General features: G+C 25.6%; 5 protein-coding genes across 8 annotated transcripts in view; 2 read left to right on the top strand and 3 right to left on the bottom strand.

Moving 5' to 3' along the window:
• Positions 1–202: 202 nt before the first annotated feature.
• On the bottom strand, positions 203–6,839 carry LOC127279110 (40S ribosomal protein S12, mitochondrial). Of its 2 annotated transcripts, XM_051301252.1 has the most exons (6): positions 6,670–6,836; positions 6,316–6,363; positions 5,966–6,013; positions 5,810–5,878; positions 462–692; positions 203–388 (listed from the first exon to the last, which is right to left on the bottom strand). In XM_051301252.1, the coding sequence occupies exons 1-6, from the start codon at positions 6,731–6,733 to the stop codon at positions 255–257; spliced, it is 594 nt and encodes a 197-aa protein (XP_051157209.1). In that variant the 5' UTR covers positions 6,734–6,836; the 3' UTR covers positions 203–254. The 2 variants fall into 2 exon arrangements, with proteins under 2 accessions (XP_051157209.1, XP_051157210.1); XM_051301253.1 differs by lacking the exon at positions 6,316–6,363 and having other exon boundaries at positions 6,670–6,839.
• Positions 6,840–7,527: 688 nt separating this feature from the next.
• On the bottom strand, positions 7,528–8,685 carry LOC127279114 (shematrin-like protein 2). The gene is made up of 3 exons (XM_051301258.1): positions 8,536–8,685; positions 8,056–8,206; positions 7,528–7,875 (listed from the first exon to the last, which is right to left on the bottom strand). The coding sequence occupies exons 1-3, from the start codon at positions 8,545–8,547 to the stop codon at positions 7,685–7,687; spliced, it is 354 nt and encodes a 117-aa protein (XP_051157215.1). The 5' UTR covers positions 8,548–8,685; the 3' UTR covers positions 7,528–7,684.
• Positions 8,686–12,102: 3,417 nt separating this feature from the next.
• On the top strand, positions 12,103–14,690 carry LOC127279107 (mitochondrial genome maintenance exonuclease 1-like). The gene is made up of 4 exons (XM_051301247.1): positions 12,103–13,307; positions 13,439–13,646; positions 13,865–13,997; positions 14,449–14,690. Exons 1-4 carry the CDS (start codon positions 12,437–12,439, stop codon positions 14,590–14,592), a joined length of 1,356 nt encoding a protein of 451 aa, XP_051157204.1. The 5' UTR covers positions 12,103–12,436; the 3' UTR covers positions 14,593–14,690.
• Positions 14,691–18,931: 4,241 nt separating this feature from the next.
• LOC127279112 (uncharacterized) overlaps positions 18,932–27,281 on the bottom strand; it is a 53,591-nt gene continuing 45,241 nt past the window's right edge. For 2 of the 3 annotated variants that reach the window (XM_051301255.1, XM_051301256.1), the window contains 5 exons: positions 20,596–20,734; positions 20,214–20,292; positions 20,012–20,102; positions 19,748–19,828; positions 18,932–19,547 (listed from right to left, as the gene is read on the bottom strand). In XM_051301255.1, coding sequence (XP_051157212.1) covers positions 19,465–19,547; positions 19,748–19,828; positions 20,012–20,102; positions 20,214–20,292; positions 20,596–20,657 — 396 coding nt within the window. In that variant the 5' untranslated portion in view covers positions 20,658–20,734 and the 3' untranslated portion in view covers positions 18,932–19,464. Of the gene's footprint in view, positions 19,548–19,747; positions 19,829–20,011; positions 20,103–20,213; positions 20,293–20,595; positions 20,735–22,796; positions 22,929–27,281 lie in introns of those variants that run through there. The other variant, XM_051301257.1, reaches the window with a different exon arrangement.
• LOC127279102 (cytochrome P450 9e2-like) lies at positions 23,156–24,894 on the top strand. The gene has a single exon (XM_051301242.1). The coding sequence runs from the start codon at positions 23,234–23,236 to the stop codon at positions 24,758–24,760; it is 1,527 nt and encodes a 508-aa protein (XP_051157199.1). The 5' UTR covers positions 23,156–23,233; the 3' UTR covers positions 24,761–24,894.

The raw sequence follows: 27,281 nt of genomic DNA, 5'->3' as shown, positions 1-27,281 counted from the left end.
ACATAGTCACGCCAAATACATTTCAATTTTTTCCCGAAATATTTCTAATATTACTTTCAAAATGTATCAATAAATGAAAAGAGAAATAGAAAAGAAAGAGAAAAAAATTCGTTTTAACAAATTATTTTTGTAAAAAAGCTTCCTGCTAACAAATTTTCTAAAAAAAAAATCATTCACAAGGAGAAAATAAATACCAAACAAGTGAAATTACACTTCTTTTTTTTAATAACCAATTCAAACAACATAAAAATAATCTATTGAGTCTTTTTCACTACATGCGGAAGATCATATTTGCCCCTGACGCATTTCACCTTTACTCCTGGCAAATCCCTCACCCTCCCACATCGGACGAGAACAACGTTATGCTCCTGTAAATTATGTCCAACCCCTGCAAGCGAAAATCACTTATTTCGAAATCCTAAAAAACTATTTTTTTTTTTTAATAATTCCATTCTTTTTACCTGGCACAAAAGCAGTCATTTCTTTCCCATTTGAAAGACGAACCAGAACGCACTTTCTGTTTGCTGAATTTGGTTTCCTTGGTTTTTTAATAAGTGTTTTAAGAATGACTCCTTTTAAAAATGGATTCCCATCCAATGGCCTTGGCCTTTTACGTTTTTTAATTCTCGGTCCCCTTTTATGCATTTGCCAAAGAGAACTTCCATATCTGGTACACTGAAGTCCCGATAATCCTAATAAAATTTAATATTAGCCCTCAAAAGCATTATTATACCATTTTAATAGATGATAATTGATTTTCAAACATCTCGAGTATTAAAATAAAATTAATATCTTTCATAATTTCGAAAAAAAAATGAAACAATGTTACAAAATTACGTCAACTACTTTTTTTTCTTCCTCTAATTAGAGAAATGCCCTCGAGAAATTTTTCTCAACTTTAAATTTTAAAGCATATCATTAATAAGTTTCCACATAGATCAATATAATAAAAAAAAAAAACTTCCACCGTCTATTAAAATTCAAATCAGAATCAATTTACACCAGAAAAAAATTTACAAACTTTTATGGCCATACTGGGAATATTTTTCAAAAAGAATTTTCCAACATTTATTTTCTAAAAAGATAAAATCAACTAAAACGAATTTCGCAAAAAAAATACCTGTTCTTTGAACTTTAAAAACTGATGAGGGTAATCGATCAAAATATAAGGGAACCTTTTAATTTCTATATGTTGTCAAGCATCTTGAGAATTGCGCGAGAAGATGAAAAAAGAAGGAAAAGAATACATATAGCGTGGAAAAAGAAAGTCCTATACATATTTTGTGGATTAAAGAGAGACAGAAAATCGAACCAAAATGTTTGGAAAAAGGTATATGTATATGTATATACCGAGAACTATGTTAGGAGCTTGAAAAACTCTTTCGCAAATAATATAATAATCTTTGGGGACAACAAGAAAAAGGGAGTGGAGGCTTCCCAAAAACCGGAACACCCTGGCGAAATATCAAATATGACAGACGCTTGACATCTGCAAGCCTCTCTCTCACTCTCACCACTGGTCTTCAAGACCTTTCTCGATGGTGCGTGCATAAGCTTATTAAGTAACAATGTTACGAAGCAAGGTCCATCCCCAAAAGCGATGGTCACCTTCGAGATTTTCAAGATCCCAAAAGTGGACAACTCTTTTGTCAATTGATATTTCCTCAAGAAAAAAAAGAAGATCGAGAAGAAAAAAGGGGCGGAGTAAGCCTCTTTTTCCATTTGCATGAAAATTCTTTCGCAATCATAAGTATTATTCTCTTTTCTGTAACAGGAAAAGAGATGCATTCTTAAGGTTTAAAGAAAATTTTTGAAATATTATATGGGTCAACAAATTTTTGGAAAAAAATTTTTTTTACAATTCTATTTTCAAAAAAAAAAGAAAAACGGAAATTCTTTTTGTGCTGCTTTTTAAATTTCGATTATTCTAATTGTGTAATAAATTGTAATTTGTTTTCGAAAATTGTATAAACAAAATTTTCTAAATCTTTTATTAATTATGGTATAAAAAAACAAACTTTTTGATTTATGCACAGTAAGAAAAAAAGGTTTGATTTGACAACATTTTGTTTAATATACGTGCATCCAAAATTTTTGTTGTGTCAACAAAACTTTAATTATTCCAATCAGACTTCACTTGGGATAACCAAAATTATTTTACACATATATTAACTAAAATATTTTATTGTCAACTAAAACCTTTTTTTTCAATGCAATTTTTGCAACAAAAACAAAGTCGGTAGAGAGTGTTTCAATTTTTTCTAAAATTTTGTAAATGTGTTTTATTACAGGAAAAGCAGTCTCTGAGAAAAAAGAATTTAGAAAAATTTTCCTGGCATCTAAGTTTCAAATAGATTTTTTTCAGAATCAAATGTCTTTAAAAATAGATTTTATTATTCATATTTGAAAAATTATCTCTCTAAATCTGAATTAGTGAAAAGTGAGTTACTAATTTAAATTATTAAGAATTTTCACTAATTTTTAGTCACTTTTCACTAAAACTTTAGTAAAAAAAGTTAAAACTACTAAATCAAATAGTAATATTTTACTAAAAATTAGTAAAAATTCTTACTAATGTGAATTAGTAGCTCATTTTTCACTAATTCAAATTTAAAGAGATAGTATAAATAATATTCACAAGCCAAAATTCAAAAACTAAAATGTTTGATTTCATTAAAAAAAAAAATTTGAAATTTTAATTTCATTGAATTTATCATTACTTAAATATTAGGTTTTAAAAAATCGTAGGGATGCTATTTATTGACAAAGTAAAATCAAATTTTGTTGATAAATTTTGAAAATTTTTTCTAGCTGATGTTAAAGTTTGAATTATTTGTATATTATTTATTATACATTATTATAATTTATTATATTCTCTCTAAATCTGAATTAGTAAAAATGTTCACTAATTTAAATTAGTGACTCACTTTTTGCTTTAGAATTAGTTAAATTTTACTAATTGTTAGTAGAAGTTACTAATAATTAGTAAAATTTTACTAATTCATAAGCAAAAAGTGAGTCACTAATTCAAATTACTAAACATTTTTACTAATTCAGATTTAGAGAGTTTTATTATTAATTTTTTTATTTTATTTTTTATTATAATTTTGTAAAAAAAATCTATCTCAAACTTTGATGCCTAGTAAATTCTACAATTATTTTAAAATTCTAATTAAAAGAATCCTAATCAGTCGAAAATTATGTAAATTTCAATACGTAATGGAAAATGCAAAAAACCTTTAAAAACTCTAGAAAATGGAAAAAGTATATAAAATTTCAAAATATTTGAATGCAATGTCAATTTCTATTTTCAGTTGATTCTGAAAATATAATGAAAAAAGGATTTTTGAGGATACATCTCATTTTGAAAGTATATATAGACCCGTCAAAAATTTTTCTTGGAAGTGATGACTAACGTTACGAGAGAGAGAGAGACTTTCGCGACATTATTATTATTATATATATGTTAGGGTGTATGCGCCGTATATATATATTTGTATAGAAAAAGTCCCCATTGACATGATTGTGAGTGTGTGGGTGAGAATTTTTGGACATGTCTGTACTATTGTTGTTCATTTTCGAGATATGACTGACCAGCGTCCATCAATACGACAGATGTCCGAAACGTGGCGCGCTCGCTAATCCTACCTAACTTGGACTTAACTAAGCCAAAAGAGACCAGCAAAATCCATTATGTTTCGAAAAGTAACCCCTTCCAAAAAAAAAGATCAATACGCGTAAGATTACATTGCGAAAAATTTTCCACGTCATTGTCATTCTCCAAAAAGTTGATTCATCTTTGTTACATTCAAAATTCTCTCAAGATCCATGCAAAATCATTTTCTTCGCGCTTCTTTTATAAACGATCTCAGCGTTAAAAAATGTTTTACTGTTAATTCTAATTCTACTCAAATAATAATTTCATTAAAAATCAGTTTTTTTTTTCGTCAAAAACAAAATTAGTTTCGATACTTTTCTCTGCATCTGAATTAAAAATAAATCAGCTTAATCCTGTTATATAAATAAATTAGTAAATTTTTTTTTAAATTTAACCAAATTATTATTAAAAATGTCCATAAAACTGGAATTCAATTAAAATTAATAATTTAATTTTTACTTATCCGTGTATTCGTTTAATAAAATTGTAACTTAATGTAATTTACATTTAATAGAATTTAAAATTAACAGTGTTATCAATGTTTAAACAGATAAAACATTTTTTAAGTAATGAATATTACAACAGAAAATAATTATGTCCTTAACATATTTGTTACGTAAAATACTTAGATTCTAATTACATTAAGCTCAAAAAGAATTCGGAGAATTAGTGCAGTAATTAATTTGTCATTAAAAGAAAAACCTTCAACACTAGTGTTTGGTTCAATTAAAAATTTAATTTCTCATAAATTCTTTTTTTTTATCACAAATTTAGTACCAAAAATTTATTTAAGTTCAACAAATTTTCTACTTGAAAGAACCAAAAAATAGTGAAACATTTTATTATATTTCGCCTAAAGTCAATCATAATTAACTAAATTTTTAAAAATTAAAAAACAAATTTTTCTATAGATGAAAAAAAATTTCCTCAACGAAAAATAAATAACAAAAAGCATTATTCACATTTCTGTGAATCAAAGAAATCTTCATTCTAAAAACCATTTATATATCTTATAATATTAAGTTAGAAAATAATTATTTTTTAATATTATGATTTTCAGTAACAAAGAATATTTTTGAAAGGCATAAAACATAAAATGAAAACGAAAAAGAAGAATCAAAGGAACATAATGTTATAAGAATCCTAAGAAAATGATTCTGTTATACTGAAAATATTCTCCTTTTCTTTTCTTTTTTGTTCGAAAAATCGAGAAAACTCGAGAGAAACAGGAAAGAGTGTTTTTCTCACAGAACGCGGATGTATTCTTTTTGTCTGACAACTGGTCAACCGCAAATGGACATGTCACCCCCTCAATTCCCACCAATTTTACCATTGGCTGTTTCCCAACACAGCATCCCATTCTTCCTGTGCTCAGTACTACCCTTTTATTATATTCTCTCTCTCTCTCTCTCTCTCTCTCTTTCGAGTTTCTTTTTTTTCGCGGGGATCAAAGAGGTAAGCTCATAGTTCGCTTTTGCCAGCCACACGCGCATTTTTCGCAAAGAATATATACACACATAATACGGAAAACGTATTCAATATATGAGATGGGAAATCGTGAACCAGTTTTAGAATTTTGTCCCTCCTTCTTATACTATAAATACATATACATATATATTTTTCAAATATTCACTCCACCCTTCCGCACGGGCCTAAGAGAGATACAGATCTCAGTATTGAAACTTGAGATTGTCATAAGGCTACTTCGTGACCGGATTTTCTGTCACATTATATGCTTTTATGGGAAATGCAAATAAAGAAAGTGACATTTCAGACGATTTCATGTAAATAGGTCACTGTGACTTGGCAAACGCTTATAACAGAAAAGATTTTCAGATTTTCGAAAATTGTAAGCACGCATTCTTCAAGATTAAAACATACATTGCTTGGAAAATAATCGGGACGGATTAACACGATAATATCCCATGAAATTTGTAAACAGTTATTGAAAACATTTTTTTTTTTTTTCTATCCAAGAATATAAAATGGCCATAAAAGTTAGCAGATTTTTTTTCAAAAAAAAATCGTTTTTCGCACTCTCAATTTTTTTTGCATACTAATTATTCGATTCAAATAAATGTTTATTTGATAATACTTATTAAGCAGCTTATTAATAGCTGATTTATCAAAATCTCAGAACTTCACACTCACCCTGTGTCGTATTAAATGACTTCATTATATTAGACATTATATTTAATTTCCCTGTGTTCCATAATGCAGCTAAAATTAAATTATGATTTTAGTAATTGCTTTGTCAATTTTAATTTAATGGGAATTTTTTTTTATTTTATTTATCTGTATGTTTACCTGCACAGTTTGAATGTGAGAAACGATTTATTATAGAAGTAGTATTTCCTGAAAAATTATGTGCATTAATTTCTATTTCTTAATAAAGTGTATATTAATTAATTTATTTTGTAACCCTTTCAAAGGCGATTTTATGTTATGTTACTATATTATATTATTTAATTTATTTTTTATTTATATTTATTAAGTTACTTTGATTTATTTGTTTTTATATTATTTCAGGTATAATTATTTTTATACTTAAAATTCAGTGCCAATGATAGAAAGATTTTTTGAAAAATAAAAAAATATATGCGCCCTTGTAAGCGTTGAATAAAAATATCTCTACAAATGAATAAACAATGTCTAACCTGTATTTTTACTATAAACGTAGTTGCGCAGTAAATTTGGTGCATTTCCTGCAAAATCAACGTTAATTTAATTAACAATTTAAAATTACCGAAAACCCAAATAACATTTTGTTTAATTCCACGTATTTTAAACTTAATTAATAAAGTCCAGTATTTTCTAATTTTGAATAAAAATTTAAAAACTAAACTTGTTAAATATATTAGAATTTTTCGAATTATATTTTTCTAAATAGAATTGCTTGATTACACATATTAACAATATTAATTATTAATTTATAACAAAATAAAACATAAACTCAAAATTGAGGTTAGGAAAATTATGTCAACTCTACCGATTAAAATACAAACTCATACCTTGAATGTTATTTCTTAAACAATATTTAGCGATGTTAGAAACACTTTTAACTAGAAGACTCATGTTTCTAAACTATAAATCCTTTTATAATTAATATTTCATCGTAAATTGTTAAAAACTCTTATAAATCACACTCCAATTGCTACAACATTGATAATCTAATGCGACGCCTAATGGAAGAAAACGGAACTACTTCATCATTGCGGATAAAGGAGATTCCTGAAGACTGGTTGATAAAGTAGATTTCTCAAAAGTTATTTTATTCAAAAATAAAATTAATATAATTTTATTTTTACTATTTAGTTAAATGTTAAATATTTAACCCAACGATATATTCCTGAAGAAAGGGAAAAACTTAGAAGAAAAATCTACATATAATGAAACTGCAACCCGTCCTACACCGAAGTATGAATAAAAAACTAATGAAAGATTAAATCAAAATGTAATTAATTTAATTAATTACTTATATTTATTAAATTAATTAAACTAATTAAAATGAAACTATTTAAAAAATTAAATAGTCTACCTGATAATAAAAAGAAAATAATTAATATTGTATTAAATTCGAATATTTTCTCCCATTGTGATTTTAATACAATAAAAAACAAAAATTAAGAAATTAATTTAATCCTTAAAATTAAAATAAAATATTATTTAATTAAAATTTGTTTAAAGATTAACGCAGTATAAATATAACTGCTAAAAATCGTATTAAGAAAGGCGCGAAAAATGGAAAATTTTAATTTTTCCGTTGTCCGAGGAATTATTAATTAAATAATTTAAAAATAAACCGAAAAACATTTTTTACGTTTGTATGTGGTTTAAGGATATATTTCTTTTTTAAAAAAAAGTAAAAATTTAAAGTCCAAAATTATTTTATTTTAAAAAATACAAAAAATTGAGGAAAATGTATTTTTTTTCACAAATTGCAAGAGCGATGTAAAAAATAATTATTAATATATTGAATAAATTTTGTTTATGTAAAAGTTTTGAACTTTTACACTACTACAAAATTTACCAGCCATGCAAGTAGTTTAATCCATGTCCAATTGAGTGATATCCAAAACGTGGCACAGTATAAATTGGCGCAGTATAACCATGATTAATTGCAGCATGAGGTGCTGTATAAGCATGAGAGTATGAAGGGGCAATTCCGTGTCCTACTGAATAAACTGGAGAACTTAAATATCCATGATGTCCATATCCTAATTATTAAAATTGAAAGAATCAATTAACAAAAATATAAAATATGATTATTAGGTAAAATTTATAATTAATTAATTAAAATTATTATAAATTTTACATTTTTTTCTCTAAAAAAAAAAATACACAAAAATTTACACTATTTTGTGAATTTTTTTTTCAAGTTGAAATATTAATATTACCTCCATAACCATTTAAACCATTTAAACCATAGTAACCATTGTAACCTCCATATCCAAGTCCTAAAACTCCTCTTTTGTCAACCTTTTTGTCTGTAGCAACTTCTTCGGCGAAAATTGGTGACGCAACCAATGCAAGGATTGAGAAAAGCACCTAAAAAATTAATCACACATTAAAATAAAAATTATCAATTTTGATTTATGATTAGTTTCAATTTTGAAAAACATTTTTTTATTCCTTAACTTCAATTACTTAATTCAAAAAAATTAATTATTTTATATAAATAAATTTTCTTTGAATTAAATAAATTTTTGTTAATCAAAAATTTATTAAGTTCAAAAATAAATTCTCTATAAATCAAATAAAAATATATTTTGTACCAAAAAAAAATTCTATTAAAGAAAATGATTTTTTTTCTAAAATTGAAAAAATTTTTTTTTTCTATTGGTGTAAAAGTGAATTAAAAAAAAATATTTACTTACAAGGGTATGCATGATGAGATAGTATCAATAAAGATTGCTCCAGTGAAACTGATGCAGAAACCATCAGACACACCCCCTTTTATACCGGTGAAGTTTTCAAACTAGGATATTGCATCCATTTCATTTGACGTATTTTATGGAACAGTATCTGTATCACTCTTTCACATATACACACGCAATTGTTAAATCACATACTAAAAAGACAAACGTATATAAGATGTGCACATGGTGCAATATTGCTGTGCACACGCCTTTCTAATACAATTTTTATTTGTCTCATAGATAGATATATTCGTCACGAAATTTCTTTGTTACGAGATTCATTTGATTAGGAATTAAAATTTATTCCCGCGGTATAGGAAAAAAAAAATCATCAAGTTCCTTCTCAAATCTAATTTATAAATTCACGATTACCACCAAACGATTTAAAAAAAAAAAAATCTCTAAATATTTCTTATAATTTAATAATAAATTATTTATAAAAATATTAGGTATAATAATCATAATTTTTTTGGGAGGAAAGGGGAAATATTAATTAATATTAATTATTATTGGTTTATGAATATATTAATTCAAATATAATTTATAACAATTAAATATTAATATTAATTAATAAATATTAATTAATTAATATTTAATTTTACCGATAAATATTTTTTTTACCCTTTTCAAATCAACGAATAATTTATTTTGCTATGTAAAAAATGTTCTTCACTCGATATTACAAGACTTGACTCCTTGATATTGTCACAATCCGCATGTCACACTAAATTTTCCTTGCGAAATAATCTTTTTCCTCCATTGAATTAAATAATGGAAATGTTTATATTGTATACACATATACATGTATAATCAAGCAATATTATATTCCCCATACGTCGTCGTTCTGTACATTTATTTTCATAGTGAATTGCTCAAAAAAAAAAAAAAATTAAAACAAAAAATTACATTTAAAACTAATTTATTAATTTTTTTGGGCTCAGAGAAATTTTTTATTCAAACCAAAAATAATGTATTTAAATAAAATAGAAAAATATATTTGCTTCAAAACTATAACTATTTAAATAAAAAATATATTTCAAACAATAAATGTTTATTTAGCACTGAGATGAATATATTTTTTCTTTGATTATGTACATCAGAGGATAATTATGAATTTATTTAAAAAAATATCAATATTTGCCAAATTTTATTTTTTAAAGTAACATTCCATAAATTTGGTTTTTCGAAATATGAAGAATCAAGTATGACACGCGGAATGTAAAATATTTAAAATAAATGAAATAAATATTCAGAAAATAATTTGTAACTTAATTTGCCATATGTTGACAGTTTTTCTTATATAGTTACGGAATCAGTAAACGATCTAGGAGTGTACAATGCAAAAAAAGGAACAAGATTTATTGACATCAGACTTTACAAGATAAATGTCCACCTAAATTCGAATTCTTCAATAAAAATTATCAAAACATCGATTACTAGATGTATTATCAAATAAATAATTATTTGTTAAATAATTATTATCAAATAAATAATATCGAAACTTTGATATTATGACTTAATTAAAGCCACACTCGAGAAGACGAAATAAAGACCAAAGGAAAAAAAAAGTACAAAAAAAAAACTATTCCCTTTTCCATTTACGAACGACACACGTCATAAACTGGGCAATTATATAAAAGAATAGAACAACAGAAAGTGAAACTTTACAAATCTTTCAATAATGAACAGCAATTATAAGGAATTACGAGTATTAGAATCGATAAAATAGAAACAATAAATCGCACTCACAGACTTTATCAACTATATAAATTAAATCTCTCTCTCTCTCTCTATATAAAGTTATTTCCACTTATATGTCAATAAAATAAAATTGTCACACCAATCATAACAATTTCAAATATCAATTTTATAATAATAATTAAATATTATTCAATTATTATTACTATTATTAAAAATAAACTGAATGATAAAAAGAAAACTAAATTTTTTTAATCGAAAACATTTTATAAATTACATGTAATGTGTAATTATGTTATGACGAAATTTTGTACCCATATATATTTAAACGAATAATGTAATAGTCAAAACGGATTTGAATTAGATTGAAAATTTTATAAATGTAGGTACTAAATCTATTGGCGAATCTTTGTGATCTTGTTGAACGTTTAATATCTATCTCAAACATAAATATACAAACACATATAACTAAAAAGGTTTCGGTTAAAGAACAATGATCGACAATCGTAAATCAATATACAACTGCATTTTCCACTATGTACAGAGAAACGAAATTGAATTTAATTCTTCATTATTGAAAACCATAAATAAAGAATCGAAGCAGATTAAAGTGATTACTTTTGTTAGTTCGAGGTACTCATAAACAACGCACGTTGTGTAACTGTTATATATATACTTTCATATCTCTATCAAACATTTGACAGAATAAATAATTTCTCAAATAAACATTTTTTTTTTTTTTTATATCAAAATTAAAAGAAATTCATTATCATTCAAATTTAAATATTGTATTAAAAAACAAAATATTTACATTTTACAAAAAAAAAGTTCCATTTTATAAAATTTCCACAATGGAAAAATAAATTATTTTATTCAAATTTTCTATAACTTAACTATTACAAATAAATATTTTACTTGAAACAAATAATATATTATTATTTTTTCAAAAATATTTTTTATTTGAATAATTAATTAATTAATTAATTTTTACTTGAATAATTAAAAATATCACTAAAACCATAATAAAGTTTTTTTTAAAAATAAAATTCATTTTATAAAAAAACAAAAATATTTTTAGTGAAAAAATTTTTTTTTTACATGAATTAATTATTCTGTAATGCTTGACTTTTAAAATTCCTTCGAGTTCAAGATCTGTTATTTGATATACATTATAGGGTATTAAACTATAATATTTCTAATGTAATTCGTTACTTTAATAATTTCTCTTGAAACGATTGATACTTCCTCTATTACGTATAAAACCGAATTAAGATTTTGAATATGTAATTCAAGTCATTGGCTATTTAAAACAAATTTTTATATCAATATATTATTATGAGAAATTAAATAAAATTGATTATTTATACTTATTATTAAATAATTATTTATCAATAATGCATTATTATTTCTAATTTTTTAAATATTACCCCAACATCTAATATTACTTTGTTAAAATTACTAGAAACATGTGAAATGATTTAAATAATTGAAGCTATTATATTTTTAATATCATAATCAATTAAAATAAATTAAACAATAATTAACTCCTCAAAATACGAGTAATTAACAAATTTTTAATATAAAAATAAAAGGAAACACTCGCTAAAATAATTATGGCATGAAAATTTAAAAAATTATTGGTTTTGTACATTTATTATTGTAAAAATAGAAGGAAAAATAGTTTTTAAATTAATTGTCATAAAGAAATATTTAAAAAAAAAAATTGGAAATCTTCAATTTGAAGTTACCAACAAACGTTAAAATTAACGTCTGTCGGTAACTACTATTTGTAGTTTCAAAAAATAACATGAGAGGACATCACATTAATTTGTTGATTGTTGTGCAAGTACCACATGAGGAAAGTGTAGTAAAGTGTTAAAGAAATATAACATTTACAATAATTAAACATTAATAAGTTACTTCTTAAGGTGACAAATGACAATAAGTTTTATACAATTTGGAAAATCAATCAAAAACAATATTATTATTAAGTGTCAAGTGCTCCAAAAAAGTACAATCAAACATTAATTTACAAATATTTTTACAATAATTTTATTACAAAAAAAAATAATTTGAAATTAAAAATCCAGTGTCAATAGTGTTATAAATTGTCATGAAACTAGCTAAATATTAAATTACTTTGAATAAGTAAGTTGAGGTTATGTTGATAATGGAAGAAATTTCGAGATCAGCGCGGAAAATTTTTCAAATTCAAAATGTTTTTTTCATTCATCATCGTCACGCAAGTTTTAAAAGAGAAAATGGAAGAAAAAAAATAGTTTACTCTCATGCAGCTTCAAAAAATCATGAGAGAGAGAAAAAAACTTTATTTGGTCCCTTAGTTGAGACACTGCCCGAAAAAAGAAAACGTTTTGATTTGGGTAAAGAGGACGAAATACCCAAGAAAATTCTTAAAAATCTTGTAGAAGAAGAAGAGCAAATCATTGTAAAAGCAAAAAAAAGACCTTACAAACAAGTGGAAATGGATTTTCTCACAAAAAATATCAATAGGAAAAATTTGAATATGATACAATTATCATCGAATAAGATATCAGAAATAAAGAATAAAAATATTGTATATAATATTGTGAATAAATCTACTTATAATAATTATCGATATGGCTTGATAAATGATGAGGGAAATTCCAAAAAATTAACAACTCCATCAGAGATGGAGGATCAAAAAAATGAAATTAATGTCAAAGAGAAAATATTAGAAACAAATAATGATGATACTGAAAAAGAAATAACTACAAATAAAATTTGTCCCTCGGCAATAATTATTCAAAATATGCTGTCTTTTTCAATATATGACAGTACAAAGTCAGGAAGAATTGCTCATAACAAACTGCCAGTTACCAACGGGATTATTTCATTATCTGCAAAAACTGAGAGTTCCAATAAAAATTTACCAAGTGTGACACGTATTTTATCTGCGACAATGTCAGAGACTGCAAAAAAGACTTTAGAACGATGGAAAGCAGAGATGATAGAAAAACTAGGAATAGACGGATTTAATGAATATCAACAAAGTATAATTATTATTTCAAATTCTATTTTTCAATTATTAATTATATTTTGAAAAAACAAATTTTTTAATCTATGAAATAAAAATTTTAAATATCATAAAAAATAAAATTAATAATTCTATTTTCCATTGCAGATTTATTCAAAGACGGACACGATCTTCATAGTGCAATTGAAAATGCTCTACTTCAAAAAGAATATCAAATCCCGGAAAAAGTTAAGCCTGCCTTTGAAAGTGTACAAAATGTATTAAAGGATATAAGTTCAATCACTGCTCTTGAATCTCACGTAGTTCATCCAAAACTTTTCTACCGAGGAATTACCGACTGCGTTGCAACTTACAGGTAAAGTAGAATTTCAAACCCCTTATCAAGCACAAAAAAAAAAGAAAGAATAGAAAAAAATCTGTAATCCTCCCCTAAACATGATCATATAGTAAATCAAGACGAAAGATGGCTCCAGCATCTCAAGTTGTAGAATTTACAATTAATATTTCAATTTTCAAACTAATCCGGTCATTGAGAAATCAATTTGCTTTTATAAATGAAATTCTGTTTTGTAGAGGCGATCTGTGTCTAATCGACTGGAAAAAATCTGATAAACGAAAGGATACAATTGAATCCATTTATGATGCACCGACGCAAGTAGCGTCTTATATTGGAGCCATTAATGCTGATTTGAACTATCCATTTGAGGTCAGTTGAAAACTTTTTTGCAAAACACAATAATATTTTAATAAACATAAAATATAAACATTTTTTTTTCATTTAACCCTTTTCAGCGACTCTAAGGCACAAAAAAATTATTTATTTATTTAAATTAATTTTTTAATAATAATTAAACATTTAAATTATTACTATTAAATTTTATTTAGAATACTTCAAAAAAAAAAAATACCGTTTTTTTTTTTTTTTTTTTGAAAAAAAAGTAGAAAATTTTAGATTATTGAAAATTAATCCTTTTTTTAGAATAATAAAGTTTCTAAAAATAATGAAAAATATTGTTTCATTTTGCATACAAAAATCGTGCCTCAAGAGGGTACGTATTGAAAATACTGAATTACATTGGCATTTAAAAATAAAATATAAGAATTTTTTTTATAAATTATTGAACAGTTTTTAATTAATTTAATATGTTTGTTCTCAGATAAAAAAAGGTCTTGTTGTTGTTGCTTACACGAATGGTGAAGAGGCAACAGTGTACGAAATAGATCACGAGAATTTATTTATTTATTGGAAAACTTGGCTAAAACGTCTACAAAAATATTTTGTAGAAACAAAAAAGATGTAGATTTATGACAAAAAAAATTGTACAGATAAATAAAACTATTTTCACTTTAATAAGTTAAGAATTAATATTAATTAATAAATAAATAATTTTGTTTTTTATATTTTGTCTTTTAAATATTTTTATGTTTTAGGCATTTTCTTTTTTATTTTTTTAATAATGTTCGTTTATTTATTTTAACGTTATTTGTGTGCGATTCGTTTAAATTTACTCGTTCTATCGAGATTTTCTTTTTCTTATTCGTTTCAATTTTTCCCTGTTATTGAAATTTTCACGAACCACTAAATCGATGTTCCAATACCAACAAGACGAAGGCGCGAGAGTTAGTCAGAGAGAACTTCTGACAGCACAAGTTTCAAATGTGATAAGTTATTGAGTTTTTTTTTTATCAAGAGGGGAATGAGATTTCTCGACAAGGGGTAACAACGAAATCCGTAAAACTTTTTTTTTAAGTCTCTTTTGAAAAACACTTTATGAGCCCACAATATGTCGTTTTTGGATTTTTATTTTTATTTCTAATATCGCGTCGAGGCAAGTTTCTTTTTCTACCCAGAAACTTTTCTTATTTGTTTATGTATTTTATGAGTATTATAGTTGTATTCCACTTAGGAAATACTGGTACGAAAGCTATTATTGGGGAGAGAGAGAGAGAGAAAATTATTGATCTAAACATCAGTAGAGTTTGCGTATATGTAAATCTAATAAAGTGGAACAAAATTTGCATAAATGTTTACATTGATTTCATTTTTCTGAAGATTTACTCGAATCAACATGCAACTGCAATGGAAACAGAATAGAATGTAATAAAGAGAAAAGTAATGAAATTAAGAAATTTTTGTGCCGTTGCAAAAATTTCAATATTTATTAACTTATCAGAATTTAATTTCCACTAATAATTAAAAACAAAAATTTAATTGCAATATTAATATATTGAAAAATAATGCAGAATTAAATTTAAATTTCCTTTCACAAATTATCTAATAGGCTATTTGTGGTCGATGGATATCTCAGAGGATTATTAGCACGTCTAATGGACCAAATTAACTAGAGATTATTCAATCAATTTTGAAGAGAGCTACCTTTATATAAATTAAATCAATTATTTAATTTGCATCGCAATATCAAACAACTTCAACTTGAAATTTATTGTTAGAATGCTTTAAAATAAATATGAATTTTAAATTCATCACTCATCTGTCTGAAATTATCTTTGAAACGAAATTTGTTTCAGTTAATAAAAAGAAAAATAGAGAAATTAAAAAGCGACTGTCAGACTAAACAATTGACTTTGATATTGTAAATTCCAAAAAAGTTTAATTAAAAATTTGTTAAACTTTTCAACTCTGTTAAATTATGTATTTCAATAAAAAGTTTAATTTTATAGTTGTAAACTAAAAGAAAATTCGTAAATTTTTATTTTATCCCCCCGTTCCAAGAACAATTATTTTTAATTTAATTAAATGTAATATTTTAAATTGAAGAAAAATTTTAAATAAATATAAATAATTCACGAATAAAAGAATAAGGAAGAATAATCTAAAAGATTTTCAACTACTTTTTTTGAACTACATTTTCGAATGTCAGTTACCCAGAGACACATACTCTCGTAAATCGCCTTTGTTGCTCTCAAAAAGAGCCGAAGGGCATATTTGAAAATCTTGATCTTCATGCATAATTCCACACATCAAATGCACCATGTACGTGCGCGCAGTTTCATCCTCTCACAGAAAAGGTGAAATACGTGACGTTATCACACATACACACACACAAGACTCTACAAAGCACGAAAAAAGTTCCGAATGAATGAGAACAGAATTCCTAATTATTCGCGCAGTGCATTTTCGCGACACTTTTGCAGTTAGAGCAGTTTCTTTCTTTTTTTTCGATTTTTGTAGAAGCGAGAACGTACAAAAGAAGGCATGAATGGATATCAACGGAAGAATGTGACCCGGAAGTATGAAGAATCTCGGGGATGGAAAGGAAGAAAAAAAAATATGTCGAAGCAAGTGCTGACTAAGGTCGCGTCTCGTCGTATAGCCGAGAGCAACCTCATGAATTTAGGGGAAGAGAGCGAGATAGAACGAGAGGAGAAATTCAACGAGAGGACGCGACAGTTCGGGTGCGAGACCTTTTCAGGGTGAAAATGGGAGTTGAAGCTTATTTCCGCAAAAAAGAGAACGACGACCATGAGAGAAGTGCATGTTCTCTGAGCTCGTGTCGAGGCCAGAGAGAAGTAATAAAAAAAAGGGTGTCATGCCGTAAAAAAGATCCCTTCCAACCGACGTTTAGCAATTATAACTTTTGCAGGGACATCCCTTTTGCGTAAGGTTGTGCGTAGCCACACGCATTATATGGGGCCCCAAAGACCTCTCACGTTCTAACCAACCCTTCGCGTATATATGCCCATGGGGACTGTAAACTAATGGTGAGAGTGTGTATATATATATGTATATCTATATATGGAAGTTATCTTTCATGTGGATGTTATAACACGGTTAGAATGAAGGGGGATGTTAAAGAAAGCACCTGTCTCGAGCTTCTTGCGCTCAGACAACGAATGGCTGACTTCCGCGTAAATAAAACGTGGAATAAATTTTTTCTTAATATACACAACCGCACACCGAGAGCTTTCAAGACCCTTTATGATTCATCATCTTCAAGCCGATGGACCAGTGCGTTTCCACTTCGAAAAACACACAAAAAATTTCCTTTTATCACGAAAAATATTTCATACAATAAAAATATTAACAACTACCTATAGTTGTACAAATTTTTCATATATAATTTTTTTTAATAAAAAAAAATGTTGCACAATATCTTTTTGCAATATTCCTTTGAAAGGTTCTATATACGTTATAGTAAATAAAAGTTGAGTTCATAAATATTTATTTTGAAAATTGATAAATGAACCCGATATTCTCATTCCTCGTTGAGAACTTTTTTTTTTTTTGCTTTGACATAAAATATTCATGATAAAAGGGGGGACGAGCAGAAACAAACGTGAAATTAATTAAAATTGAAATTAAACTGTCTCATTGGGACGCATTATAAAAATTTTTTTAATATTCACTATTCCTAATAATAATTCATTCGATTGAATTCCGGAAATATTTCTTTGATTCTAGAATTATTAAATAATTGCTTATTAATAGAATGGATTTAGTAGTTTAAATGTTAAAAAAAAATAAATAAAAAGTATGTACCGACTGTGGTAATTCTCTCTTCAAATACAGCAATGGTATAGCAAAATAACAGGACAGTTTTGTTTGTGAGCGTGTAGCACATCCTTCTTTTTCTGAAATGGATCTTCTTTTCCTTCCTCTCCTCCCGAGGAAGCTTTGTATTTATTTGCCAGTCCTATAAATATAAATACACAAATTTAAAACTTTACATTATTATTAAAGCTTGGAATTGGAAAATTGTACTTACTCCAAATTTACAAAAAAAAGTACCTGAAAAATTTGCAATAGAATATAAATAAAAAAATTTGTAATTTAAATTCAATTTAAAATATTAATTGTAAATATTCTCTAAATTCTTATATATGATAAATGTAGTATAATAAATAAATATATATATAAAAAGGTTAAGAATATAATAAATTACATATTCCTGAAAAAATAAATGATTAATACAATTAAAAAGAAAAATTATTTCTCACCACGATGATTCAGCTGAAAATAATGATCAATTTAAACAAAACATGCACCAAACATTTAAGACAATCACAAAACACTTACATAACATTAAAATATAAGACAACATAGTGACAAAAAGAATAAAAAATTGAAATAAAGCAAATTTTCACTGGTACTCCAGTTACTTGCTTTTTTACTTACATTTTTCACCCGATTTCCCTACCTATTGCTATATTTAAAACGAACATAAATGCCTATTTTTCCCGAATTTCCTACCTACATTTATATTCTAAACGAAACTAATACCGCCCAGGTGCAAATTTCCTACACTAGGGTTAACGTCCCGGGACGCAACCGTCACCTGAGCGATCTTTTCTGAAAAGGAAACATTTAATTAGTCCATTATTAAAAAATTATCAAAAACCTTTAATTTTTAATTCCACATGCATTAACTTTTCAAAATTTAATATAAAATTTATTATGCAAAATTGAAAAATTATTAACAAAATTAATTAATTAAATTATTTAAAGTTAATAAAATTTTATAACTTTAGTTTAAATTACTTTTTTTATAAAAAAAAAAATTACTTTGACTCAATAAGAAAAATTATAAAATATTAAACATACAGTAAATAAATGACATACATAATATATAAACAATGAAAAAATATACATTGACAATAATATTAATTTACGTTTTATTAAGGTAATAATCCACAAAATATGTAATACTTTAGGATATGGGGAGTGTTAGAAATTTTAAGGGACTAAATTTCCAAAAATATCACATCATTTTGTTAGATTACCCCTAAAAAATACTAAAAAATAATTTTTGTCAATGGTGTCACCATGTTGTCAGAATCCTTCCCTGTTTTTAAAATTTTTATATTTTATCTAGATCAATATAATGTATTGATTCAAAAAAATGATAAAAGTCAAGAAAATTCGAAAAATTTACAAATTTTGAATATCAAAAAAATGAATTTTTAATTTATAATTAATAAGTCTATTTTAATTGAATTTATAAAAAAAAACTGTTTTAAACAGGGAAGGGATTAAATAAAAAACGACTCACCGATCGGCGAATCATCCCTCGTCGGGACAATAACGTCATTGCCACTCTCGAGCGCTTCAGGGCCAGCTCCCGAGGATCCCTCTTTCTTGCTCGCACTTCTGCGTGAGGCCGGGAGCTCAAAAAAAAATATTATAAAAAAATAAGAAAAAAGAAAAAAAAATTTTATAAAAAAAATGTATGCAGGGGCCACTTTTCTTCTTCCACATCCTTCCCAGTCTTTTGATATTTAGAAAATTGGAATGGACCTGAATAAATAAAAAAATTTCTTAAATTAAATTATGCAATTATTTTCTCAAAACACTATTAAATACTAAGTTGAACAAGATGCATGTTATTGATTGATAAAAATTTATTATATATTTATAATTTATTTTATGTATGAATTTTAAACGAATTATAATTTTTAAATTTGTATATAGAATTAACTATATTGAAAAAGGCTCACCTGTATGGGGGGATTTCTGCGTAGCGTCAGAGATACGATGACACCATATCCTTTTTATAAAAGGACTTCCTTCTTTTATACCTGAAAAAATATAATAATTCATAATGTTAGTGTAAAATAAAATATTAAAAATCATCAATATTATCAAATATTTTTAAATATATTGACATTTGATATTCTATCACAAGTTATAAATATTACAATAAATTAACTTTTTTTATTCTATTTATTTATATTTCTTAAACATATTGAAAAAAAGCTCACCTAAATGGGGGAATTCCTGCGCCGTGTATGATACGATGACAGCATATCCTCTCTTGAAATGGACAAATCTTTCTGCTACTGGACCAACTGTCTGAAAAAAAATAATAATTCATTATATTATATGTACAAAATGAAATATTTAAAATTCTAAATATTATCTTAAAATACAAAATTTAAGAGGAAAAATTTATGATCTACATACATTGAACTGCGACTCAGCTATACAAGATCTCCTCCAGGAGCAGCTCCGCAACAAACACCCATCCTTCATGATTGGACACCTGTAAATTGAGAAAATAAATTATTTTACATATTAACCTAAAATAAGATTTTCAAGATAAAATTAATTTAATTATTTCTTAAGTTGATTTTATAAAAATTAAACATTTTCTTAATACCAGTTTTTTTTGTAAATTTTAATTAATTAACAATATATTTGTTGATAATTAAAAATAACTTTAATGTAATTTTCATGAAAAATTTGCAAACCATTTATATTTACTAAAATAATAATTTTTCTATCAAAAGCAGAAAAAACCTATAGTAATAAATATTTACCGAAAAATATGAGACAAAGGACTCACTTATTCGAAGATTCAGTAGAAGTTATATCATTTATCATCTCATCTATAGATAATAATTTCATCTAATTCTTCTCCAAGTTCGAATTGACGCCGAAAGAACATATTTTTTCGCTTTTTTCTGAGATTCTATTTATTAACCCTGTAAATAAATAAAAAGAAAAGATAAATATTTATGTGATACGAATTTTAATATCAGTTAAATTTTGTCTTGTATTTTTACGGCGGACAGATATCCGAACAGATATTGAATGGAAATTGTAAATTTTTAGGTTAAATAACAAAAATTTGAAATTTGACAAAATATTAAAAATTCTGATGTTTACCAATAAAAATTAACTTTAATAATTTCCGTATTCATTCATTCATTCCGTCTGTCCACACTTGAAGTTAGTCGTATTTTGTTCCTTTTGTTTTTCTAAAATTTTGACAATTCTTGATTTCGTAATATTTTATGGTTAACACGACGGATATTTTTATTTATCGCCATTAATTAAGTCATATACTAAGTGACAGTTTAAAGTAAAAAAAAAATATTGTTCATTGTGTGCAGCACCAGTATATTTCCTACTTGGTATTTATAGAAAAATAAGTTTCAATTATAATATAATTTTTATTATTATTTATAAATTTATTATATTATATATACATTTTTTTAAATATAATGATTATTACAGATAATTAGAACATTTTAACTTATAATTATTATTTATCTTTCATTATTTTTTCATTATTCATTATTATTTATTATATATTATTATTCACAAATTTATTATTATTAATTATTAAATTGTTATATTTTTTTATCTATAAACAATATAAAAATAGTTTGCTTTTTTAAAAAATTTTCAATTTGATTTTAATTTTTAATTTAAGTTTAAAGTTTAAAACATTACAAATTTTTTTTAGGTTTTATTTTTTCAAAATTTGAAATATTTTTTAATTGCTTAATACTTTTTAAAATATAATTAATAATTTTCTGTTAATTTAAATTTCTTTTTGATTACATAATTTTTTAATATTTATTAATTATCAGTTAATTAAATTTTTTGAAAAAAAACATAAATTTAAAATTTTTATTTGCAACGAAATATTTATAGAAAATACAAAAAAATATTTAACATAACTAATTTTTTGTAATTTGAAAGATTATAAAAAATTCATCGAACATTGACTTTATCAAAAATATTTATTTCTAAAATTTTAATATTTATATTTTAAAATTTTTACTTTAATTTATTTATTTATATAACATCAAACTCATTTTTTTCTGTGTATAAATAAATGATAACGTGAAAATTAGAAATATACCTATTATTAATTTAATACTCCACTGATGCAGAATTATTATTATTATTATTATTTTTATTATTATTAATATTATTATTATTTTAAAATAACCATTGCAATTGAAGTTGGACGCGCGCGTGTAATTTTGCTAGTTAGTTATAATCTTGAATATATAAGTTATGTATAACTGAATTATATACTAAAATATATTTGTAATTTGATTAAAATTATGATATTTTTTGTTTTTCACGAAATATTTTGTAACGTTCAATCGCGCTTTTTACAATGTGAAGCTAACCAACTGCACTCCTACCAACATATTTAGATTCTTTTTAAACTTTTTTTTATTGTAGACCTTGATTTTTACTATTTTCAATTTTATTAATAATAATTATTAATAAATTTATTTCTACTAAGTTTTTTTATATCAATTTAACAAAAAATTAATTGTTGCCAAGCGGCAATAATGTGAAGTTACAATATATGCAACAAATCAGAACAAGTTGTAACGCCAAAATTTTTAGGTTGTTTTTGTCAAAAAATTTTTACCTATATTTCTTATTTTTATTCATAGCTGCCACAAATCTTTCATGTATTTTCGATAATTTATATAAAACAGAAATTATTTACCACAAAATATCTATAATTAACGTTATGATGCTAATAAGAAAGATCAAAATTTGTCTAACGAAAAATTGTTCTTCTACTTTCAGTCGACGCCATTTGCAATATGATCAGCAGTGCCAACCCAAGTCCCAAGATAATAAAAAAAATGAACTTTCACTACTGCCAACATAAAAATAATTCTCTTTTGATAAAAAACTAATTTCCAGTTTTAATTTTTTATTGATTTGCTTTTTTCACAATTTTATTAAATAAAAATGTTATTATTAAGATTTGATTTATATATTTACCTTTGAATTAACATTACGAATTTACGAAGCTAATCTTTTCAGGTTATTTTTCGTAATCTAAAAATTTTATATAAATTTACTATTTTTCTTTTTTTCTGCCAATAAATTTATATGATATATCGTTAATTGATATAAAACTGAACTTATTTACCACAAAATATTTATAATTAACTTTAAGATGATACTAATATTACAACAATAAATTTTCTCAAACAAAAACTGGGTGGTTCTTCTACTGTGACGAATTCATTACGTGGATAAAGACTGACGTGACATTAGTCAAAAAGTAAGGCATCTAAACAAAACATTTTTTTTTTCATAATAAGTTTCTTATTAAAATAAGTTTTCTTATTAAAACAAATTAAACAAAGGAGCGTATTCAATTGTTCTTGTAGTAAACTGTGTAGTGTAATAAGTGTTAAAAATTCATATTTACAATGCTACTATATTTACTCACTCTGACTTTTATATTTATCACAATAGGAACTCTTCTACTTATTAAAAATAATCGAAATTATTGGACACAAAAAGGATTAATTCCTCATATCAAATCAATATCATTATTTGGAAATGTGTTTCCAGTTTTCGTTAGTCGAAGTATGTCAATGATTGAATTCATTACTCAAGTGTATAAAAAATTTCCCGATGCAAAATACACAGGTATACTACAATTTCAAACTCCAGTAATAGTTTTGCGTGATCCCGATTTAATTAGAGATATTTGTATAAGAAATTTCGATCATTTTGAAGATCATGAATCGTTTGTTTCTAATGATGTAGATCCTCTACTTGCAAAAAATCTATTTTTTCTACGAGGTAAACGTTGGCGAGAAATGCGTCATTTTCTCTCACCATCATTTACAAGAAATAAAATGAATTTCTTATTTGAATTAGTGTCAAAGTGTTCTGAAAATTTTATTAAATACTTTTTGGACAATTTGGAAGAGATAAATTCTGTTGAAATGAAGGACATTTTTACACGATATACAAATGATGTAATAGCAACAGCTGCTTTTGGAATCACAGTCAATTCATTAAAAGATCGAAACAATGAATTTTATTTAAAAGGAAAACAAGTCACTGATTTTAGTAGTATTCGTCGAGGTTTAAAAATTTTTGCTTTACGATTTTTTAAACCAATTATGAAATTACTAAATGAGTCTTTATTGCCACGTTCATGTATTAATTTTTTTCAGAAAATTATTCAAGAAACAGTGAAAATAAGAGATGAGAAAAATATTATCCGTCCTGATATGATACATCTTTTAATGGAAGCTAGCCGTAATGAGAAAGGTGTTGAAGTAACAACTGATGATATTGTTGCACAAAGTTTAATATTTTTCGCAGCTGGTTTCTCAACAATAGCAACAGTTATGAGTTTTGCAGTTCACGAACTTGCTGTTAATTCTGAAATACAAGAAAAGCTACGCCAAGAAGTTGACTACTTTACAAAACAGGAGGGGAAAATTTCATATGACACTCTTTCTAAAATGAAATATATGGACATGGTAATTTCAGAAACACTAAGAAAATATCCAGCAAATGCAATTATGAATAGAATGTGTGTGAAAAAGTACACTTTACCAAAATCAACACCAGACAGCAACGAGTACACAATAGAGCCAAATTCTTTAATATGGTTACCCATCTATGCACTTCATCATGATGAAAATAATTTTCCAAATCCAGAAAAATTCGATCCTGAGAGATTCAACGACGACAACAAGAAAAATATCAATCCTCATTCTTATATTCCATTTGGTGTTGGACCAAGAAAATGCATTGGAAATAGATTTGCTTTAATGGAGATAAAAATTTTGATTGTCTATTTGCTACAAAATTTTGTTATTGAAAGAGAAGAACGAACAAAACATCCTATAATATTTGAAAAAAGTTTTCTTGTTGTAGCTGACGGTGAATTATGGGTGAAATTTCGAAAAAGAAACCAAGATATAATAGAATAAATTTATTTATCTAATGCTTTGATTAATTAATTGTGTATAAATCTTATTAAGTAATTTTAATGAAAGAATAAAAAATTTTAATTGTACTTTGTAAATAAAAATAATCACGAAAGAAATATTTGTCAGGGGTCATCCACATATCGCATGATATCTTTAGGGGTGGGAGGAAAACTATCATGGTCCATGGAAATTTAATTTTTTAACAATAGAAAAAATATCACGCAGGGGGAAAGGGGTTCAAAATACTTAAAATATGTATCACGTGATATGTGAACGGCTCCTTGTATTATTTAATATTTTGTAAATAAAGAATTATAATTAATAACTTCACACTCCTTGGATCGACTTTAAGGCGCAAAAAAAGTAGTTTTAGTCGATTTTTTTTAATTTTAATTAAATCAATAAATATTTTACTTTAAATAACTAATGTTATTAGATATTAAATTCATTTTATTAATAAAAAATTATTATTATTAAAAATTAAAAAAATAATTCTGTAAGAATTTGTATTATCGAGAAAATTTATTTTTAATATTTCAAAATTAAGTTTCAGTTAAATATAAATTTCTATTATTAAATTAAAATTCTGATATATAGAGAATTTGTCCCAAAATCATGATTAGCATATTGAAAATTGAAAAATTTGTAAAAATTCTTATTGAAATTTATTTAAATGAATCTATACTGATAATAGATTAACTCTCGAAGTCAACTCCTCATTTGGAATCTAGAGCTCGCGAGTAATCAAGTCGAGAATTGCTGTAATTTACATCTAGTATTATAGGAGCAGATCGAATTTCTGATGGGAATTCAACACAAGAGTCTAGTGTTGGGATCCTCTACAATAGAGGTTGGATGTTAAACAAGATGCTCTTATCAGAAATTGTCTCGTTTCCTGGCGGTGCTAATGGAGCGATCCCTTACTCCTACGCGCGCGCGCGATGTTTCAGATATCATCTCGTTTATACACAGCGAGAGTAAGTAGATTGCATAATATAAAGGGGAAATATAGAGAGACACACGTGAAGAAAACTTGAAATGAAAGAGAAACATATAGAGATGACCAGATAGAGTTGAAAATCAGACGAGACAAACAGCCTCCGGAATGAGGGAAAATATTCAAGTTGAAAATGCCACACAACAAAATGAAACCAACATCATATACACCAACCCGAGTTAGGATAAACTCGTTTCTGCCCTGGGCAAATATTAAAATTTCATTTCCCATTCTCCCCGTTGAAAAACAAGGTTCACTTCATTAAAAGGCAAAATCAGCCACGATCATTATTCCGGGAGCTAATCTTTTTTCATTTTCAACGAATAATTAAATTGCAGACACATGTACACAAAAGTGACATATATATTTTATTTAATTCGACATTTTTAATGAATGTAGATTGATATGATAATTTTTTAACTGAATGTAGAAAAATTTATTACATAAAATTTGTGATTTAATTAATGGAAATGATTGAAAAGCAAAACAATGGATATAATAAAAATTAAAAAAATTTCCTTTTTGTAATTCGAAAGGAAATAGGTTGAAAAAAAATTTAATTAAAAATTTTACTAACTATATGTTCCTATTTTATTTGATTCAATAAATTTTCGCCTCAATTTAATTCTAGTTTTACGATTTCTTTTAAGTAATCCACAATAGTAAAAATATATTAATCCATAAATAACGAAAGTAATTTGAAATTTTCTTGTGTAAAAGTGTTTTCTTTACCGTAAAGCACACGAATGTTTCGAAAATAGTTACTAATCTGAAAAGCTCTAGGATGATTCTAAATCTTGTGGTTGAGCCTTACTAATCTTGTAACAACTGGGGTATATTTTCATTGGTCGGCAACCTTTCAACGCGTGTCTGATGAGTTATGAAAAGCGTAACTTTTCGTGAACGACCCTCGAAAAGGCGAACGACGACGACAACCGTTACAACAACGACGACGACGACGACGACGAGAGGGGTGGAATTTTAGATGATTATCAAATTTGCAATTTATCGTAAATCAAGAAGAGGAGACGTGCACATCTTTCGAGTGCCTCCTAAATACAAGATATAATGCCTCACGTCAAGTGGAAAAGGGATTTTCCTAACGAGCTTGTTTAGTGAGAATATGTGTGTGCATAATATTGCGTTGCAATTCATAAGTTTTAAAGGAGTTTTAACTGTTAAGAAGAGAGTAACTCTCTCTACAAGAAAGTTTTCTCCTTATTTCGCGGAATCTGGAAGGATCGTAAAGTTTCAAGTCCTATAATATAAACCACAGGGAATTCAACGAAGGAAGATGAATTGAAGAAAATTTCAAATTAACTTAAAATTTTCAAATTTTGATACAATGCTTATATATATAACCTACCAACTGTAATATAGAGTTACGTTTTTATAAATAAAATATTAAATGTCCATTTTTTACTTATTACTTGTTCGAAAATTATAAATACATTTTTAATAATTGTAATATTAAATTTAAAAATATTTATTTCTAGAAAAATATATACCTACATGAAAATATTT

This window comes from Leptopilina boulardi, unplaced genomic scaffold, assembly GCF_019393585.1.
Source record: "Leptopilina boulardi isolate dan_hultmark-lab unplaced genomic scaffold, ZJU_Lbou_2.1 LbouV2_214, whole genome shotgun sequence".
Lineage (NCBI taxonomy): Eukaryota > Metazoa > Arthropoda > Insecta > Hymenoptera > Figitidae > Leptopilina > Leptopilina boulardi.
Note: the sequence above shows the minus strand (reverse complement) of the source record. Positions and strands in the feature narration are given on the sequence as shown.